This window comes from Suillus subalutaceus (genome assembly GCF_016647625.1).
Source record: "Suillus subalutaceus strain FC151 chromosome Unknown DFJ58scaffold_11, whole genome shotgun sequence".
Classification (NCBI taxonomy): Eukaryota; Fungi; Basidiomycota; class Agaricomycetes; order Boletales; family Suillaceae; genus Suillus; species Suillus subalutaceus.
The window spans coordinates 373,125-389,747 of record NW_024540260.1 but is presented as its reverse complement, the minus strand read 5'-3'; the positions used below and the strand labels follow the sequence as shown (position 1 = coordinate 389,747).

At 49.2% G+C, this 16,623-nt stretch overlaps 5 protein-coding genes across 5 annotated transcripts; 1 reads left to right on the top strand and 4 right to left on the bottom strand.

Moving 5' to 3' along the window:
* Positions 1 to 2,347: 2,347 nt before the first annotated feature.
* DFJ58DRAFT_714059 (uncharacterized protein) lies at positions 2,348 to 3,510 on the bottom strand (the record flags this gene model as incomplete). Its single annotated transcript, XM_041383976.1, has 2 exons — positions 2,348 to 2,483; positions 2,540 to 3,510. The coding sequence occupies 2 exons, from the start codon at positions 3,508 to 3,510 to the stop codon at positions 2,348 to 2,350; spliced, it is 1,107 nt and encodes a 368-aa protein (XP_041248828.1).
* Positions 3,511 to 3,745: 235 nt separating this feature from the next.
* Positions 3,746 to 6,634, bottom strand: DFJ58DRAFT_697568 (succinate dehydrogenase; the record flags this gene model as incomplete). Its single annotated transcript, XM_041383503.1, has 14 exons — positions 3,746 to 3,989; positions 4,041 to 4,234; positions 4,283 to 4,400; positions 4,452 to 4,550; positions 4,603 to 4,907; positions 4,959 to 5,008; positions 5,057 to 5,356; positions 5,404 to 5,878; positions 5,929 to 5,999; positions 6,061 to 6,106; positions 6,159 to 6,182; positions 6,235 to 6,346; positions 6,404 to 6,459; positions 6,509 to 6,634. The coding sequence occupies 13 exons, from the start codon at positions 6,632 to 6,634 to the stop codon at positions 4,085 to 4,087; spliced, it is 1,932 nt and encodes a 643-aa protein (XP_041248827.1). The 3' UTR covers positions 3,746 to 3,989; positions 4,041 to 4,084.
* A 68-nt stretch (positions 6,635 to 6,702) lies between these two features.
* On the bottom strand, positions 6,703 to 8,635 carry DFJ58DRAFT_765230 (uncharacterized protein). The gene is made up of 4 exons (XM_041388746.1): positions 8,317 to 8,635; positions 7,600 to 8,254; positions 7,238 to 7,545; positions 6,703 to 7,206 (listed from the first exon to the last, which is right to left on the bottom strand). The coding sequence occupies exons 2-4, from the start codon at positions 8,252 to 8,254 to the stop codon at positions 6,817 to 6,819; spliced, it is 1,353 nt and encodes a 450-aa protein (XP_041248826.1). The 5' UTR covers positions 8,317 to 8,635; the 3' UTR covers positions 6,703 to 6,816.
* A 2,287-nt stretch (positions 8,636 to 10,922) lies between these two features.
* Positions 10,923 to 14,252, top strand: DFJ58DRAFT_765225 (uncharacterized protein). The gene is made up of 16 exons (XM_041388745.1): positions 10,923 to 11,249; positions 11,339 to 11,433; positions 11,492 to 11,522; positions 11,573 to 11,818; positions 11,869 to 12,038; positions 12,093 to 12,156; positions 12,209 to 12,249; positions 12,301 to 12,533; positions 12,587 to 12,739; positions 12,793 to 12,838; positions 12,891 to 13,030; positions 13,081 to 13,200; positions 13,248 to 13,342; positions 13,369 to 13,445; positions 13,508 to 13,672; positions 13,722 to 14,252. Exons 1-16 carry the CDS (start codon positions 11,016 to 11,018, stop codon positions 14,080 to 14,082), a joined length of 2,271 nt encoding a protein of 756 aa, XP_041248825.1. The 5' UTR covers positions 10,923 to 11,015; the 3' UTR covers positions 14,083 to 14,252.
* Positions 14,253 to 16,284, bottom strand: DFJ58DRAFT_765223 (armadillo-type protein). The gene is made up of 9 exons (XM_041388744.1): positions 16,091 to 16,284; positions 15,758 to 16,037; positions 15,516 to 15,697; positions 15,330 to 15,469; positions 15,191 to 15,268; positions 14,984 to 15,130; positions 14,800 to 14,925; positions 14,495 to 14,608; positions 14,253 to 14,437 (listed from the first exon to the last, which is right to left on the bottom strand). Exons 1-9 carry the CDS (start codon positions 16,188 to 16,190, stop codon positions 14,390 to 14,392), a joined length of 1,215 nt encoding a protein of 404 aa, XP_041248824.1. The 5' UTR covers positions 16,191 to 16,284; the 3' UTR covers positions 14,253 to 14,389.
* Positions 16,285 to 16,623: the final 339 nt, after the last annotated feature.

The window sequence follows — 16,623 nt, the reverse complement described above, 5'->3', positions numbered from 1 at the left end:
CATGCCAGTGTACACGCACAGCAAATATAATTTACTCCTCTGCATCATTGTGATGCTTATTAATGATAATAATGTTTTGCTCTCCACGATTGGTTAAAACATCTGAAGGCATGCAGATCGCTTGTATTTTACGATTATATCAACAGCATACACGCAACTTGAATAGAAGCCCAAGTGAGCTTGTGAGTTTGTATCAAGGATAGAAAAATGGTCACAGAATTGAGAAATGCCTGATGCTGTCGTTGCGGATTCCCAGGGGGAACAACAGGGAACGACGGCATATTACCCTAGAGCCGACTGTCGTTTATCAGTATGCATACTACTTGCATACTTGTGTGCTTGATTCTAGCGTGCGTGACATCATTTTGCTCCTCTGTCGGCGGGTCCTAACTAGTGGGTGAGGCAGATTTCGCACATGTGTTCAGGATATGAGTCTGTGCCTAGCCTGTAAGAGATAGTACCATTCAGTACTAGTATTCATGCACCACCCTTTTCCGGTATTACTTGGCCTATTTGGAAGTTCATCCTGCAACCCGGGGCCCGATGCACCCAAGGACCCAGCTGAATACACACCTCTGACCGATCTCTGACTAGCGTGAGTCGGGTTGGCTTCCCTAGACCACGATGTGGCCCTCGCTTAATATCCTCATCCGGGGAAACAATGTCAACAGCACACTCTCTCCTTGGGAACAAGTGCGCGGTGGGCATTAACTGCGGAAGTGAGAAATTGATCAGACCATATTCTAAGGGAGAAAGGGTAAGCGAGTGGACACGGTGACGAAATGCATGTATCGCTTCCGCAAAGTATCAACTATCACGGAGTTCGAGTTCAAACTCCGACTACTGAGTACATCATGTACCCTGACATGCTTTCTCATCGATCCCATTCTCGAATCCTGCCCCCTTCCCAAGTCCCATAATAGACAGAATAAGCTCGTTCAGACAGGTTTACGATGCGATTCTCACTGGTGAGTGGAAATGCTTCGTACACAAGTCAGTACGACTTTGAAAGTTCAAACATATTATGACAGACAGGTGCTACGTACGTATTACGCGGTCGCAGTGTACATATGTAGGTACAATATTGATGTCCCTCAAGGCCTCACCTATAGCTTATGATGTAATGTTATGATGCTGACAGCGTTCTCAATTGAAAGAGCATGCGAGGGATTTCGTTATGTTGAAATTAGTGCTGGAGCCAGTACTCGCTTGCGGGCAAGGACTCTGAACACTACTTGCCAGATAACAGCGTGACGTGTACTAGGTGCTGTCAATCAAACATACAGCTGTGCGGCAGCCTGAGAGACCATCCCATGACAGTTTCTTGAAATGGGGTGTTGTCCTACAGTCTCCTGTAGTCAGACCCCGATAGACCGTCATTAATCCATTCCTTCTGAATTAGTACTGTAATTGTACAACGAGCCCCAACTTGAACAACCACCTCACTGAGACGAGGGAACCAAGAATTTGAGGGCCGCTCGCCAGTACACATTTGGCCTGCCAGATTAGTCGGATTGTCAGAAATTTGCACACAACAGAATCACCAAACATCATTTTGTATTCATCGCGACCACATACACTACAACCAGAAAGTAAAAACCTGACACCCAACTTGACAGAGGATGGAGACCCAATCCTATCCACAAACAGCCCAAATCTCAGACTACAACCACACTCAAGCGCTCACCACACACAAGCTCGCTCCATTCATCAAACCCTAGGGCGAGAAAAAAGCGGAACAGGTGGTGGGAGACAGCGTCGAGGAAGAAGAGCCAGAAACAGACGAAATTTGCGGGGGAGAGGGGGAGGAACAGGGAAAAGGGGGTAGAACGAACCAGGGAGTTGGATGTAGGTGTGTAAGGGTAGGTAAGTGTGGATGGGTGACAAAAGCGAGTGGTGTCAAATAAAAAAAATGAAGACGAGAGGAGACCAGGAGAAGTCGAAATAAAGCAAGATAGAGTAGGAGATAGATAGAACATAGACAGCTTTTATTGGAACGAAAATGATGATGACCAGTCCGATGAGTGATGAGATGGATGCGAAAGACAATAACAATGATAGATATGTCGCGGAGACCGATGATGTGGGTCAGGCGCTTGATAAAGGGTGGTCTAGAAAGGTTTAACATATTAGTATACGCTGACCTCGTCCCACACCAGCGCATCCGAGAAGTCCATGCCAACATCGAAGGTAGTGCTCGAGTCGATAGCGACGTCCTGCGTACTCGGCAGCATCTCTAGCAGTCTTTCTATCCCCATCTCTACACCGACTTGTTCCGCCCAATTAGCTGTGTTAATCCCACTCGTAGCCAGCTCTAGGCCGAGTTTCTCTATGGAAGTGGGCTCATTCAGCACCTGCGTGCTGTTCGCGTCTTCTGCCGAAGGGCAAGTGCCTGGAAGAGCGCAAGTGCCAGTCGGCGGGGACGCGAGGATCTCCGCGAACAGGCGCGTGAGGGCAGCGTCTGAGGCTGCCTCGTCTTCAGGCTAATATAACACAAGATGAGTTTGATTTGTATGTTTAGGAGTGCTAGCTGACTAACCTCGATTGCAGCACTGCGGTACATCTGGTTGCTCTCGCCGGTCCCGTGACTAGACGTATGCTGCCCACCCGCTGCAGGGACACTGCCGCGTGAACGGTAGTGGTCGCCACCCGTGCTAGGTGGCGAGTGGGAGCATGTCCAATCGAGGAAAGATCGAGAGTTTCCTGTGGTGTGTCAACAGGTGCTGGTGAATCGGATGGCGTGAGATCTGAGAGAGAAAATGTGGGACTGAGTGGGAAGTCGAATGAGTCACCCAAAAACAGCATGGGGCTGTCCGTGAGCGTAGAATGCGTCGGTGCAGGAGAAAGTGGGTACGCAAGAGTAGCAAGGGAAGTCGATTTAGGTGATGAGGGGGCAGGAGATGCGGAGTCTGCTGTTGAAGGAGATTTTTCTGACGCAGGTGATGGTGCGCAAGTGGATGAGAGGATTGGAGTTGAGCCTGAAGTCTCGTGGAGAGCAGACGGGTTGGCGCCTTGGGTTGCCAGGGTCCGCAACACTGCCTCATAGCCCATCTCAAGCGTTCGAATACGTTCGCGTAGCTCGAGGTTTTCACGTTCCCGTTGTTCCTCGGCTCGTTTTCGTTTGCGCTCTTGCTCCTGCTCAATGGTGGCAACCTCGGGCTCCGAGGTAGAGCTGACCGAGGGTGAAGTAGGGATGATCATTGGAACACCAGCACGAAGACGTCTGTTCTCTTCCTCCAGTTCAGTGACTTTGCGCTCGAGATAGGAATATTGAGCTTTTCTGCGGTCGCGAGAGTTTTGTGCCGCTATGCGATTGCGGTGTGCACGAGCCTCTTTGCGCTCTTCCGGTGTTACGGCTGAGCGAGGGCGCTTACGTGGAGGTTCCTGCCTGGATACATCTGGAGAGTCTGCACGAGATGATGAGGGAGATGCAGGACGCTTGAGGGAGGAAGAGGACGGAAGAGAAAGATTGGATGGGTCGACGAAATTTGGAGAGTGCGAGGGCGACATGGTTACACGTATGCAGTCAACGTATTGGACTTGGCGAAAGTGCTAGCTAGTCCTTGGTCGTATATTGTTACGTTAAAAAGGATGCTACAGTCAAGTATACAGAAAACGCTAGGAAACTCGAGAGGACGACGTGGCCATGAAGAGAAAGAACACGCTACCCAGGACACGTAGACAAAACTATAACACAGCCACAAATACAAACAAATAAACTGCGCACGCCGCAGTTGATATTTGAATTTAATTTTGCGTAGCCAAAAATAAAAGCCAGCCTGTCAGGCAAATTCGCTAAGGCAGATCTACATGCAAAGATAAATAATACGCCGTATGTATATTGGGACATCTCGCAGCATCTCGCTTGCACAGCCCTCCCTAAAAAGTGCAATTCAGACCTTACTATACCCTATTACCCACAGAGGCCCGCAGATCCCTGGACCCTCTAACTCCGCCAGCGGAGGATAACTCGGTTCCATTCCTCCTAACTTGAAATAATTCAGTTCAAAACCCAACAAAATAAAGATTCTGAGACTCACCAATTTCGTCTCTCAGATCGTCATCGTGCGAGAGACTAACCGGTTCAATATGTACGTTTGGATGGTGGGATTGCCTTGCATTCATTTTCATCCAGAGTCTTATCAATTACACCGCAGTACTTGACAGTGACGTCGGGCGAGTCAATATTATCCTGCCACGTGAGAGTGTGCTTCATCCAATTGTCATCATCACGCTACAGACACAGGTTAAACAGATCCGGTGAAATTATATAAACACCGACCTCAGGATAGTCCTCACGAGCGTGAGCACCTCGGGACTCCTTACGAGCTGCAGCGGCTGTCATAGTTTGGACTGCACACTGTAGAAGGTTGCGCAGCTCAAGAGTCTCGACAAGATCACTAAGATAATGACGTGAGCAAGGATTCGGTACGTATAAACACAGGCCGTACGAGTTCCAAATCATGCTTCTATCCTTGATACCAACATTGTCAAACGATTTGTATATCTGATGGATTTTCTGAACACCGTCGTCGAGACTCTGATGTGTGCTACGTGGATCGTCAGTTTCGATTTCGGTCGCACGAAGATGGCAAAACACACCGGAAGAGAGCGGCATCAGATTGCATGGCTTTTTGCATCTCCAGCCTTATGTTGGCAGTAGCCTTTGGACCATTTGCATTTCTGATTTGGTCCAAGAACTCTACGGACTCAAGGCCAGCTTCCTCAGGAATAGCCTTATGATGCTTTCCGGGAGTTAAGTTCTCCGTGATATGTTGAGCACACGCGCGACCGAAGACGACGAGATCCAAGAGGGAGTTTGCACCAAGACGGTTCGCGCCGTGAACCGACACACACGCAGCTTCACCAACTGCATACAGATCAGGGACAATCTTGTCCTTGCCATTCTGACTACGATTTATGACCGGATGCGACGAGCACAGCTAGCGCAAGCTCACCTCATCAACGGTCAGCACCTCGCCAGTATATCGGGTGGGAATACCACCCACTGTCGGGAAGTCAGTTAAAGTCCAGACAGCACAGTAGAGACACTAACTGTTGTAATGGACAGTAGGTAGCACTGGGATAGGTTCCTTTGAGACATCGACTCCGGAGAAAATGGCAGCAGTCTCGGATATACCGGGCAACCTCTCGTGGATAATTTCAGGGGGCAAATGGCTGAGCTGAAGGTGTATGTGGTCCTTCTGAGGTCCAGCACCACGTCCTTCACGAATCTCTATCGTCATCGAACGAGATACAACATCACGGGAAGCAAGATCCTTGGCAGTGGGTGCATAACGCTCCATGAAACGCTCACCCTCGGAGTTCAAGAGGTAGCCTCCCTCGCCACGACACCCTAATGCATGTTCAGCCACGAGGCAGATACCTCGTAGAAAAGAAAACTACCCTCAGAAATAAGGCAGCCAGCGCCATAGATACCAGTTGGGTGGAACTGAACAAACTCCAGATCCTGCAAAGGAAGGCCAGCACGAGCAGCCATTGCATTACCATCGCCCGAACAAGTGTGTGCACTCGTGCAGCTGAAATACGCACGACCGTAACCCCCTGTGGCGAGGACCGTTTTGTGAGCCCTGAAGCGGTGAAGCGTACCGTCCTCCATGTTGAGTGCGATGACTCCAACACACTCGCCATCCTGCCTAATCAAATCAAGCGCAAAGTATTCAATGAAGAACTTTGTGTTGTGTCGGAGCGACTGGCCGTAAAGGGTGTGAAGGAGGGCGTGGCCGGTACGATCGGCAGCCGCAGCACAACGGTATGCTTGACCGTCTTTGCCATAATTCAAAGAATGACCACCAATGGCACGTTGGTATATCTTTCCATCCTTGGTACGGGAGAATGGAACACCATAACGTTCAAGCTAGAAACGAATATAGGCCGAACAAACAGATATGTGAGATCTAGCCCTACCTCAAAGACTGACCCGGGAGCTTCGCGGCACATATAATGAATAGCATCCTGGTCACCAAGCCAGTCAGAGCCTTAACCTGTAGAAAATCTGCTTAACTAAACAATTCGGGAGCATACCACATCAATGAACACGAACCGTATCATACATGTGCCACCGCCAGTCGTCTTCCGTCATGTTCTACAAGAAACTCATCAGTGAAAAGAGCATAAAGACCTCATGGTACACTTACACCGAGAGCAGCATTGATACCACCCTTGAAAACGTGATGAGTGTGTCAGATACTGCTGAACATCGTTGCAACGTACCTGCGCTGCGACAGTGTGACTCCGGGTTGGGAATAGCTTGGTGATGCAAGCCGTGTTGAAACCAGCTTCCGCAAGTCCGAATGCAGCGCGAAGACCCGCGCCACCAGCACCACTAAAGGAACGCACTGATGAGTTTGTCTATGTCTCATTAGTTCGGAACGCTACTCACACGACGATAGCATCGTATTCATGTTCAATGAGAGGATATTTGCCTGAAGACCAGGACTAGAAAGCCGTTAGGATCTCGGAAAAGACAAGCAGTTGAGAGTTATACTTTGACATGCTCTGCCTTCAAGTTAGTCGCAACGATTCTCTTAACGGGGAGTGAAGTGGAGAAACCGCGCTGGGGACGAAGCAGGGCCCTAGAGAGCACCACCTTGGATACTGACTTGCTAAACATCGATAGTGCTGTCGTCGACGGCGGCGAAGGTTAATAAATGAGCAACTTCCACGGAAAGGGAGGCCTTCTTTCAATTGAACTAGGTAATTTCATCAGACGAGGACGTTCACGGCACACCGATGCGATGATAAATCCCGTAACTAGCCTTAATATAATAGGCCCTATTAGTATACATGTCGCGATCAAGTCCAACCAATCACAACGGGAGTGTACGTAGCAAGAGAAGCCACCAACTTCCCGACTAGTTCAGACTGCGCATGCTTCTTAAAGCCCCTCATCTTGACCTCGCGAACAGGCATCCCCGCCGCCTCCCTGATCTGCAATAGTTGGATTAGCAACGACCACTCGAACTGGACGTCATCAAACAACAGTGTCCGCAAATTCGGGAATGCATCTCGTCTCCCCGCGCATGAGAGGAAGCCCATCAACTGGTTCATAATACATTTGGAGACCGAGAGTGTCGTTATGCCTGAGAATGCGTGTGCAAGGGCATGCCAACCGTCGTATGCCATAGACCTGCTGCACAACGTGAGAAGGCGTACAGAGGGGAAGGGCGGTGCTCCACGCTTCAGCTTGTCCACGAGGGACTGGATATCACGTGACGAGGGTCGCAGTGTGGAAATCCAATACCAGCTCACGTAGCGCGGGGGCACGTATTGTCCGGAAAACAGTAGGTAAATACGTCCTTGAAATATTTGGTCCAGGCTTTAGGACCATTGTCTGGAGCAAAGGTATTTCGACGACTGGGATATCCACGCTGCGAACATAATCCACGGGTTCACCGATTAATGTGAGATGAGTCAGTGATGTGAGATGGGAGAGTAGGTTGCTGAAATTCTCGGGGGAAAGACCGGAAACCCATAAGCCGTTTAAGGTGAGCACCCTAAGACGATCTGCAGATAGGAACAGATCTGAGGAGATGGATGAGACATTTCCTTGTTCGATAGACGTGAGTGAAGGCAGACCTTCAGTGAACAAGATATGTCTGCTATTTGGGATGTTAAGCGGATAGTGCACCATAAGTTCTTCAAGCATTGGTGCCTTTATGCGCTTGAACCCATCTAGAAGTTTGGGGAACGGGAAAGCCCCGTGAACTTCCAAACGGCGACAGACATGGATGTGCGAGAGAATAATGTGGGATATACGCAAGTAATCTGGGTCAAACTCAGGCAAGCTCTGACTGTGAAAATCGCAATGAATGCCAATGAATCGCATGTCAAGCAGCTGTCCTTGTGAGCGGGTCAAGTAAAGATTGACAAGATCTACATTCTGCCGGAGGAAAAGTCGGATCTCTGTCCAAAGCAGTGGCATCCCGAGCGCCACAGCTCTCCAACGCTGTGAAACACTCGTAAGCAAAAGCTCAGGCCTGGAGCGGAGGCGTAGTCTGGTGAGGGCGCATGAAGAAGAGTAGTCTCCATCTGCTTTAATGGTTGCTTTCACTGTCTCTACAAATATCATCTCGAGGAGCTCGTTCGGGATAGACGAGATATACGACACGCCATACGCCACTAGTGCCTGGTTGAGGCGCAGCGCCTGTGCGTCCATGAAGTGGCACAAAGGTCGCTTTGTCTTCCCCGGCAGTCTTGCAAGCTCTTGTGTCGTAGCGACGTATTCTGGCATTAAAATCCTAATTCATCAATTCAATTCATCAGACATGCACATACACAAAGTAGGTCACTCACATTGTCTGCCTCCTGGTGGTCTTGGTAGAAGCTCACACAATGTGGTCTGACAGTGGTTCTCAGCATTGAGAAACTAGACGTTTTTATAGTTGATAACATCAAACCACATGCAGGCACCGGATAGTATGTCACCCAATCGCCAAATGACACCGGACTTGATGAGGCATATCTCCAGGGTTTGCTTACCCGACTAGGAGGAGCGGAGACGAAGAAGCGGCAAAACGAGCTCAGAACTTGTTATCTGCAACACGAAGGTTCTACTATTACGTGAGCTTTCCCCAGCTCATGAGCCGAGCGCTCTCAAATGAGACTCCACGAGTGACAACAAACGGAATATTCCGTAGACCATTACTCACTCGGAACAGGCGCTTCGATGACCCTGCTTCACCGCCCTCTATTCATACGGCATCATGATCTCACACGGTCAACGCCCATGCCGTCTCCTGATTCAATAACACTGCAGATACCCGATGATTGAATACCCACATAGTCATTCGCATTGGACTCTGTTATATTCTTCATAGTCTTATACTGGTGGCGGTAAGAGTATGATTTTCTTGATACCTCACCACGTTGGCACTGGTAACGGCACCGCCATTCTTCAATATATGATTGGTCAAGCTCAGTATGTAATCCTCTTGAAGTGTGGTCTCTATCACAGACTCAAAGATGGCATCTCACTGAGAGTATTTCCTTCAAGGTCGGATCAAAGCTGTTGATAATTTGCGTCGAACTTCTTATCCGCAGTCACTTCAAGGTGGTCAGACTTGACGTTCTTCGAAGGTCGAACAACAGAGACACATTTGAGGGCGCCGTTTGTTGCCTAAATCGAGTGCGCGCAGCCTACGACATGAAACATAATTAGCAGCGGAGCGTGGACCGGTCTCCCAAACTCGGAGTCACAATAGCCATTTGGAGCGCGCTGCCATATCGGCGAACCACTGCAGCAGATCGAGAGCGCCGTGTCAGTGGCAGGCTTGCCAAACGGTTGACTTCCCGACTTCACCGTAGAAGTGTCACGCAAACATTAATGAGCCACGCCACATATTTTGACCATCGATAAATCAAGCTAGAGAGAACAGCCATCTTCCCTCATTAATGATGTGTTTGTGGCAGTCCACTGAGCGACTGTGACAGTGTTCAGGTCATCCTTGTGACCTCAACAACTATTGCCAACATATACACCATGTGTACTGGAAGAAACTCCTTGGAACTGCTACGTAACATTTATAATTTGACTGAAAACCCTTTACGAATCTCGATAGGTTGTGGGCAGGCGCCCTACATGGGGTTATATCCTCATGTTGGATCTCAAGCCTTACACAGTTCTGCGAGGATTGCGGCTTACTGCAGTAAGACAAATTCACTTGTTCATGGGAAAGGAAGCAACACCCTTTTGATCCCTTCAACGACTCGGAGGGAATATATCTACTTGTCAATGTCACGGCTCGCTAACGAGTTAAGTTTGCGACTCGCTCTCAACCCCGGTATCTCAAATATTGTCTCCAGGATGCCGATGATGGCGTGATGTCGTGAGGTTCAAGATGATCATTGCAAATGTACGCTCAGTCCACAACTGTTCATTCATCGAGTTCTGGCTGCTTCTATACAGACGTGCTTTTACCACCTGTCGTAAGTCACGCACTGATCTAGTCATCTTGTCAGCTGCTCGAACTTCACAATGTTCTCAGGGATTCTCTTCCTGGGGAGGCATCATCAAAGAAGAAGATAAAACTTGCGTGAATTTCTCCCGGAATGGGGTTTCTGTTATGATATTGGCGCAGTCACAGTTGTTCACTTTCCAAGAGGTCAGAGTGGATGGTATGGTCCGGTACTGCTCACTGCGGCATCTTCTGAGAAGTCGGCACTCGACCTACTTTCACATATGCCCCATCCCACTACACGGATTCCCCATGTTATGGGCGTTCCGCTCGCTACCATTTTCTGCAACAAACGTCGAGACACCTCGTTACCCGTGTGGATCGCGATCTGCCCTATGATCTCCTCGCGTAGATTTAATGTTTCCGGTCAGGAACGGTGAATGCCCCTGCAGCTTCCACAGGAACGTACCTATTCCAGGATTTTTTTTAACAATGTAACACCATAATGCGCCTGTTAATAAATGGAAACTCCTTGATGACATTTGACTAACATACATCTGGTCGAGACAGCACTGTTCCCGTAAAAATCCAGAGTACCTCTTCCGATGTGGGGCGTGTTGATGACCTGCAGTTGTCTGATGCCGACGTGTAGGTGATTGTACCCGCAATCGGGTTGGCTATCAAAGTGCAAGGTTGGAGGATGTATGTTTTTTTTTGAATCCAATCCCCCACTGGGGTCATGTCTCCCACTGCCTGGAAGAAGTCGCTAGAATAGTCGCGGGGCACTGGAAGCATGGTCTGAGGATGTGCCACTGCCTATTATCAATGAAGCATTTGATGGCAATATTACAAAAGAATATAAGCCCTGTGTAGTGCGCAGTGCGCACAACATGACCGATCCGTCAAGAACAGCTTTGCGTTCAAATTGGCGACTGCACTAGAGTGTGAGAGGCGAGACATGAGACGATGGAGTGAGAAGAGGTCAAGTGATCGGGTCAAAGTCGCGTAAGAAGACCTTAGCGGAGACTAGCGGAGACTATAGCTATACACTTCCTTTGGTAGTGACGAAATATTGCGCGCGCTTTACGGCCACCCATCATGTCCTTGTCCCCATCTGCGGCAACATCAAACGTCTCAGATATCCCATCTAAACGGCGCAGGACACACAGTCTTATCGCACAAAGCAGTAACAACAATCATCAAGACATGAGCCAATCTCCTGCGGACACAGCCCATTCGTCACAAACCCCGCAAGCTGCCGCACACATACCCAAGAGAGGCGCAAGGGCTTGTACTGCTTGCAGGAAGGGTAAAAACAGATGTGAAGGAGAGGTACGTCTATTCAAGACTCGCTTGTGATCATCGCCCCTTCTGCTCACTGGCCCGCCTCTCCCGCCCCGGCCCGGCGTCATATTTTTTAGGCTCCTTGTCGTCGATGTCAGTTGAGTGGAACTGCTTGTGTTTTCGAAAAACCAGAGAAGAAAAATGCAAATGTTATGCCTGGCGCAAGTGTTGAGTAAGCTTCAGGTGGCATCGGGCATACTTTCGCCATCATCACTTACACTGTTCAATAGACGCTTATCTCGCCTCGAGGGTCAATATCTGGTAAATATCCAACGTTTATCATACTTTGAGGTTATCTGATCGCATTGTAGGTTATGCAGAGTCAGATGATTGGCATGCAATCCTCTTTGGACCGCATCTTGTCCACCGTTCAGAGCCAGGCCTACGGTACTCAGCACCAAGGGTACTCTGGAGGCATGGCTTCCGGGTCCAGTCGCGATGGTTCTGGATTTATGTCGCGGAACGGGTATGATGCGCACGGACATGTGGGAGGGCAAAGCTCCCAGCCACGCTCCCAAACGAGATCATTCCCGCCGCTTCCGGGATTCGCTCCGCCGGTTGGTCCGCTTGCGAGATCAATCTATAAACATGTCTGATAAGCTTTTAGCCTCACAAATACGCAACCTATGGGATTGTACCCAGCACTACACCATCGTCAGATGACGAGTCTGAAGAAACGCTGCCTCGTGCCTCGCTCAACGCGCCCATTGAAGCTCTCCAAGGTTTGGCAAATGCTGCCGCAGAAGCAGCCGCTGCGCCATCCGCATCCCCACCAAGGTCGTTGTTTCATATCTGTGGGTTGCACGATTATGCTGATCACTTGGAAAAAAGGGTCAAAAAGCGCCCGCGGGTAGAGCCCATTCCCCGGAATGCATTCCCGCATGTCATTGAAAAGGTGAGCTGACGAAATTCTGGACTTCTGCATAAGTCATAATACTATGGTCCAGGGCCTTGTCTCGGAAAATGAGGCGCGGGAACTCTATCATATGTAGGCGTTTCACGGATGTGGTCTTTTGCTCCATTCTGATTGTTGTCAAAGTTTCTTCGCTGGGTGTCACGTCTTCATACCTTTGTTCGATCCGAATTATGACACATTTGAGAGCCTGATGGAACGCACTCCGTGGACATTCGACGCGATACTCGCCATTGCAAGCAAAATCAGGAGTGGCAATGGGCCACTCAGCCCAACGTTCTACAAGTGTCTCGAAGAAGCGCAGGGCATTTCCCGTTCGTCATTATTTGGCCCGATAGTGAGGAAGGAAGCTGTTATGGGTTAGAATTTCGTCTTGTATGTTTTGCTGCACCACGTCTGATCAGTTTTATAGGTATGCTACTTTTAGCCGCATGGAGTACAAACGGATGGCTCCCTAGTGGCCACGCAATGCGGATGGCGTTAGATCTTGGTCTTCACCGAGCACTGGAAAAGCTCGCTGATGATTCAGGCAAAAAACGCACGGAAGAAGAGGAACGTGATCTGGGTACGCATAAGAGTAACTGTCCACTTGTCGTCCAGAACTGATTGCCATCCCAGTCGTGTCGGCGCGTATCTGGCTATGCCTGTACTGGTTTGATCACCAGTACGTCGAAGAATTTTGACATCTTCAATTGCGTCTCAACAGTCTTTTTCAGGATGAGTCTTGGCACCGGTCGTCCTATTGTACTGCGAGACGAGAGCTCCATTCGACATTGTCGTATTCTTTTGTCGCATCCAATGGTATCACCAACGGATGTAAGGCTGATCTCGCAAGTGGAGCTTATCGCTCAAAAAAGTAAGGAAGAATTCATGAGGAAATATTAATACCTTATTCGTTATTTGCAGCCCAGATCTACGAAACTCTCGCGCCCCTCAATGGACAGGTTAATCATAATACGCTCGCGTTCATCCGGCGTGCAAATGTTGCACTCGACAAGTGGTGGCAAGACTGCGACAACCTTCATCGTTCGTAGTTGACTTTGTCCTCTCTACCTTCCTGATCGCCTGTCCAGGCCAAACGATGGATGAGAATTCTCTTCCGAGAAAAATACTCGTCGGAGAATTACATTATGCTAAACTCTGGCTCGTCTGCGTAGCTCTTCGAGGTGTATCGTGGGATAAGATGCCTTTGAGCAACGCGAACTTGCGTTCCAGGCGAAGGATGCGGCTTTTAACTGCCTTTCCATCTTCCTCAACTCTGCCGAGTATCGGTGTGTTTCTGTTTTGATCGTGTCCCGTTGCTTGGCTTAAATAACAATCACGATGATCACAGAGCGGCCTTGAGATATGCAGTCCATGACAGTCTCGTAACGGCGGCATTTTCTGGCCTCTTCCTGCTCAAGATGGCAAACTTGTTTCCTGCAGAGCTTGACCTTACCGCGATCACAGCGCAAGTCGAGCAGCTCGCACAGCTCCTCTCTGATGTTGCAGCCGAACGGTGCGTCCCCCTGCTCTTTCTCATTTTTCCAACTTATCCTCGCTTCTAGCTATGCCCTAACGCTACGTATAATGCTTGCCAATCTCCGGCGCAAAGTTGGGATGATTACGGGGCTGAACACGCCTATGACCACCATGCCCCCACCGAACTTGAACGATGGAATTGTTGCACACGGCTCAGGGTCTTACGTTGATCCATCGGGACCTGCACCTTTCACAATGGAGGAACTGGGTCTCGCATGGCCGAACGAGCGTGCCACGTTCAGCCCTAGCGCGATACCTATGTGGTTGCAGGAGAAGAACCTGACGGACCTGGGGCTACCTGTGAACGGGAGTGATGGAATCTTCATGGATGTAAATGGTATGCATGGCTGGAGTGGAGACTTTGCACCGATGCCAGGGGCATGGTGAGGACGCGATTGTACATATGGCAGCGACGATTTCGCGCGCTGATGGCTGGTAATATGCACCATTTTTGTCTGATATTTTGTCTCTGTTGGTCTTCCTACTTGCTTTGCTCGTTTGTGTCCCGCTTTTACCTGTTCATGCTTTTTTCTTGCATTAGTATCGATAATGGTATCCTACGATTTAAGTTGTATCACATGCTGAACAAACATACATTGCAAATGCGAATTATCCTACGGCGCACATACAGGGAGAGAAGATGAACAGTAACATGGCAATACACATCTAATTGGAGAGCATATTGGCTCATACGTTATTCTTCGTCTTCGTCTTCTTCGCTTTCTTCCTGCTCCTGAAGGAACTGTCAAAGAACCAGTTTGGTGTGTGATAAGAAAGAAGGGGAAATCTGTTGACAAACCTTGACCAGGCCCTCGGTGGCCTTCAGGAAGTGCTGTCTTCCTTGCGGCTTAGATCCCTTTTGGTGCCAGTAGATGATCGCCTGGTCAGAGACACAGTCCCTATTGTACAAAACCTATGCGAATTGGTAAGTTATAAATATATTACTGCATTACCATGTTCATATCTAAACAGACTTGGAAAAGGGATGGGATACAAGCGATAGGACATGGTGCCTGCTGCCAAATAGGTCGACATTGCAGCCGCAACGTCACATCCCAAAGGACCGGTGACCGATGAACGAAAGTGGTAAGACTCGAAACGCACCTTCAAGATCTGTGGGAAGGCTTTCATGACACGTGTGTCATCATAACAGTAGACCTGTACGATATTGATCAAAGCGACCTGGGTTTTGGGGCCTTTACAGAAGGCCACGAGAACTGGGGCAAATTTCTACAGATGGAAATGATATCAACGGAAGGTTCAATGATAGGAGGACCGGATCACTCACCCCGACCTCACGTAGTGCGAGGCCTTCGATCTGGTCAGGGCGTGCACTCCAGTCTACGGAAGCCATGAGGCCCTGCCAGATGCTCTGTATGAGCTCCGCCTCAGGGAGCCGCTGCTCCTCTAGTTTACTCTGGATTGCGGATATGATCTGTGTGGATCATGAGTTCTATGACTCAAAACGGGTGATACATATGTAAAGATGACGCACTGATTCACTATCATCGCTGCGTTCTACCACCTCCTTTAGTTCCCTCATGATTGCGTCTTTTGCAATCGCATATTGCTTCTTCGTGTACCAGTCGGCCACAGTAGGAAGGTTTTTTTCCCGGAAGAAAAGCATCGAGAACCTTAGCATCTCTCTTGTTTGGAGGGAAAAAGAGAAGTAGATCTTTGATATTGCCGCGTTTGAGGGTCGCAGCAAGGTGATCGATCGACTGGTCGGCGAGGTATGCGCTAAAGATCGATGCAAGGATGTTGATGGACAAGTCTGCAGCCGATGAGATTCTTGCAGTTCAGCATGTTATTGGGCTTACCGTTCTTGATGAGGTGATCCTTGGTTAGACTCTGCAGACAAGCTGCGGTCGCGAGACCCTGCGAAAAGAGGAGACCAATTGTCATGGCGAGCTTGTCGCGCTGCTCGGATGACCATCGGCCGATGTATTGCAGGAGAGTGGGGAGACTTTGCTCCTCGAATGGTTTCTGAAGATATTTAAACCTATATTCACAATTAACACCGCATACACAATATATCACGCGAGACCACAACCGCATGCACCTTCGATTCAATTTGTTAAACACATCGACATATTTCTTCAACTCTTCGATGTCGGGCGGGTTGCGTGCGTTGAAAATAGAGAATGGGGACATGGGCGCGCCATCATCAAGATAAGATCCACCTGGCTGGATGAGCCCGCCGACCAGGAGGATCTCAAACAAGGCGTCGGCATATTTGAGATACTCGAGTGTCCCACCAGCCTGTACAAGTTTAGCGCTGAATCCTTCAAAATCGTTCTCTGGAACTGTTTCAAGATGTTTGTAGAGTTGGTCTCTAAAGACTAGAGGTCGACATAAGTAGCATAATAAATTGATCGGAACTGAGTAGTCTCACCCGCTGGCTCGTGCTTTGCCTGTGCTTTGACTTGGCCTTTGCGTACTTTTGTGCGGACCCCCTGGAGTGAAGGCTTTGGAACTGCTGATTGCTGAGACATCCACAGTCTGCGAGCGATGTCTAGAGCGTGGATCAAACGATGAAATTGGGCTCAGCGGCAGTTTACCAGGATCCAACAAAGTGTTGGTTCGGAGATACCCGACTGATTAACATCGATGAGCATGCTCGCCAATATCATAGTCGATTTCTTAAGCTACAAACACTCTTATAGTGTGCACGTAAGAAGCACGATATCGATGTCCAAGTGACACAGATTATTTTGATTGCGCCCTTCAAGCAGTTGAGTCACTGGGTGCCAACCGAGTCGCCAGCATAAATCATCGTCTACTAATAGCTAGGCCTGAGGGAGACTCTGAGTAGGTGCGGTGTCACACGTGTCTTAAGTTAGTTCTCCGAGGGGAGCAACTTTGTTCCCTAGTGAACTCAGGTTCTTCAGTATGACTCTGAGGCGCACCCATCGCAGTCGCCGGCAG

Bases quoted from the DNA above. Each gene is read 5' to 3' on its own strand.
- DFJ58DRAFT_765223 (XM_041388744.1), bottom strand. From the start codon at position 16,190: ATGTCTCAGCAATCAGCAGTTCCAAAGCCTTCACTCCAGGGGGTCCGC. The intron at 15,698-15,757 runs GTGCATGCGGTT...TTGTGAATATAG, and splicing joins TTTAACAAATTGAATCGAAG to GTTTAAATATCTTCAGAAAC. The intron at 15,131-15,190 runs GTGCGTCATCTT...TGATCCACACAG, and splicing joins GCAGCGATGATAGTGAATCA to ATCATATCCGCAATCCAGAG.
- DFJ58DRAFT_765230 (XM_041388746.1), bottom strand. From the start codon at position 8,254: ATGCCAGAATACGTCGCTACGACACAAGAGCTTGCAAGACTGCCGGGG. The intron at 7,546-7,599 runs GTCTGCCTTCAC...CCATCTCCTCAG, and splicing joins ACATATCTTGTTCACTGAAG to ATCTGTTCCTATCTGCAGAT. The intron at 7,207-7,237 runs GTCACGTGATAT...CTCGTGGACAAG, and splicing joins ATTTCCACACTGCGACCCTC to CTGAAGCGTGGAGCACCGCC.
- DFJ58DRAFT_765225 (XM_041388745.1), top strand. From the start codon at position 11,016: ATGTCCTTGTCCCCATCTGCGGCAACATCAAACGTCTCAGATATCCCA. The intron at 11,434-11,491 runs GTAAGCTTCAGG...ACTGTTCAATAG, and splicing joins ATGCCTGGCGCAAGTGTTGA to ACGCTTATCTCGCCTCGAGG. The intron at 12,039-12,092 runs GTCGTTGTTTCA...CTTGGAAAAAAG, and splicing joins CCATCCGCATCCCCACCAAG to GGTCAAAAAGCGCCCGCGGG.